The sequence below is a fragment of the Homarus americanus genome, unplaced genomic scaffold (genome assembly GCF_018991925.1).
Source record: "Homarus americanus isolate GMGI-L3 unplaced genomic scaffold, GMGI_Hamer_2.0 scaffold24696, whole genome shotgun sequence".
NCBI classification, from domain to species: Eukaryota; Metazoa; Arthropoda; class Malacostraca; order Decapoda; family Nephropidae; genus Homarus; species Homarus americanus.
Genome location: NW_024742935.1, coordinates 6,040 through 8,145, shown reverse-complemented (window position 1 = coordinate 8,145; position 2,106 = coordinate 6,040). Strand labels below are relative to the sequence as shown.

General features: G+C 38.6%; 1 protein-coding gene across 1 annotated transcript; it reads left to right on the top strand.

Annotated features, from left to right (window-relative positions):
• Positions 1-608: 608 nt before the first annotated feature.
• Positions 609-1,668, top strand: LOC121877092. The gene is made up of 3 exons (XM_042382734.1): positions 609-754; positions 897-1,035; positions 1,365-1,668. Exons 1-3 carry the CDS (start codon positions 609-611, stop codon positions 1,623-1,625), a joined length of 546 nt encoding a protein of 181 aa, XP_042238668.1. The 3' UTR covers positions 1,626-1,668.
• The last annotated feature ends 438 nt before the right edge of the window (positions 1,669-2,106 follow it).

Here is a 2,106-nt window from a genome sequence, read left to right as displayed (position 1 = left end):
CAATTTTTTTCCTCAAGTTTTCAAGGTTAGGGTGAAATTTTCAATATACTGTATAGCAACATATTTCAAGCAGTGGCTCCACTGGTCATACATAGCCCCTACACACAAACAAGCACCCAAGCAGTTCAACAATCGAGCTCTGATACTTCCATTTCCCAATAAGGACCGGGAAAGGATATCATTGTTTTGTTTAATACATTAACGAAAAAATTTATCCAATCAAGTTTTACATTATTTGACATAATGGTACACATTAACAGACAGAGAGAGAAAACTACAGGGGTAGACCGGAGGTGGTGGAGACCTGGTGACACCCATGCCGGACAAGTTACGTGTTATGCATATTTTTTTTTAATCTAAAAAATAGATCGTTTGAATTATTGTCTTGTCATTTTTATCTGTAAATGTTAAAAAAAAATTTTGAATGCATATAACATTAACTGGGCAACATTTATGGTTACCTATAAGAGTTTAACTAATGATAAAATATGTTCCTGCTGCTTTTACCTTATTTTTCCAGCCAACCCTATTCAGCGGTGTGACCTACTTCTAGTTGTGACACACTTTTATATTAATCATGTCTCTCATTTGTCACCTATAATCCCACCATGATATCCATTGTAGGGATCAACTATGTAGACTATGATAAGGCCATTATCACGAAGGGTAATAAAGCATTCTCTTATGAACCATATTATCACATTCATGCTAAGTTTCTGGCTACCAATCTGAGGGACAATAAACCCCAAGTCCAGTAATTCCGACCGGTTACATATATATATATATATATATATATATATATATATATATATATATATATATATATATATATATATATATATATATATATATATATATATATATATATATACAACGTATTGTCCCTGGGGGAACAGGTATGGTCACTATTCTTTGGAGATCTTCCGCGCTTCTCGCCTGGTAGTTGACACAGGTCTACACGCCCTCGGCTGGACCCGTCAGGAGGCCGTCGACTACCTGATTAACCACACAGCCATGACTACTGTAAAAGTGGAGGTGGGTCATATTTGTGTTTACATCACGGATTCCTTACTTGACGTGTGGTAGGTGAGTGTGACAAGTCTTATTTGGTCACTGGGGAGAATGTAAGGGAGTTATTGAGAGAAAATTATTATTTATTCCTTCATCTTAATAGGGATATAAATATACCAACATGGTCTCAGAAGCATAGCGGTAAAACTCAAGTGATGGAAGTTGAGCTGAAGTTCGGTCCATGTGATTTCAGGATCTTAAATATGGTATTGCTAATCTATGGCACACGAATTCTTATACTTTTTCTTGCCTTACGCACATTAATTAATTCGTAATTGTGTGAGTCGTTGCAGAATGAGGTGGACCGGTACATTACTATGCCGGGCCAGGCGCTGGCTTACAAGGTGGGGCAACTCAAGCTAATGGACTTGAGGTACAAGGCCGCCAGTGTATTAGGCGACGAGTTTGACATTAAGAAGTTCCATGATGTTGTACTGGACTCTGTCGGACCTCTGGACCTGGTGGAGGACGAGGTCAACGCTTGGGTTAATGCTGGAGGAAAGAAACTTGATGTGGTGAGAGTAATACAATGTATAAAGTTATGGTCTTGTTAATATTACATCATCCATAATCTGAAGTAAATAAAATGTGATCATCTCTTCATTTTTATTTTCCTAAAAGGGAATAAATGTTAGTATATCCGTCATAAAGTGTTATGGAAATTTTTAGAAGACTTTGATAATTTTTTTTTCCGAGATACACGGAGGAATGGGAGAGAAGAAGTACAGTCACCCAAAAAAGTCCTGTCGCGAACCATGAACCCCGAGATTCAGACTCTTGAATCCGAAGCATTTATGGACAGAATAATGTATCAGTGTCTACTGCTTCGGGTTCACGAGTCTGAATCTCGGGGTTCGTGGTTCGCGACAGGACTTTTTTGGGTGACTGTACATAGGAGAATTAGGTGCGAGATGTCTGACTTAAGATAAAGCAGATATGACACCTACTCAACACCTTTTATCTCTTTCCTTAAACCCCACCCCTGTTGGCTACCCCTACCCGCCTTTATACCACCCTACTATTGGGACCACGCCC

Excerpts from the sequence above, each read along its gene's own strand:
- LOC121877092 (XM_042382734.1), top strand. The coding sequence starts at position 609 with ATGATATCCATTGTAGGGATCAACTATGTAGACTATGATAAGGCCATT. Across the intron at positions 755-896 it reads GACAATAAACCCCAAGTCCA|GTATGGTCACTATTCTTTGG; the intron begins GTAATTCCGACC and ends CTGGGGGAACAG. Across the intron at positions 1,036-1,364 it reads TGACTACTGTAAAAGTGGAG|AATGAGGTGGACCGGTACAT; the intron begins GTGGGTCATATT and ends GAGTCGTTGCAG.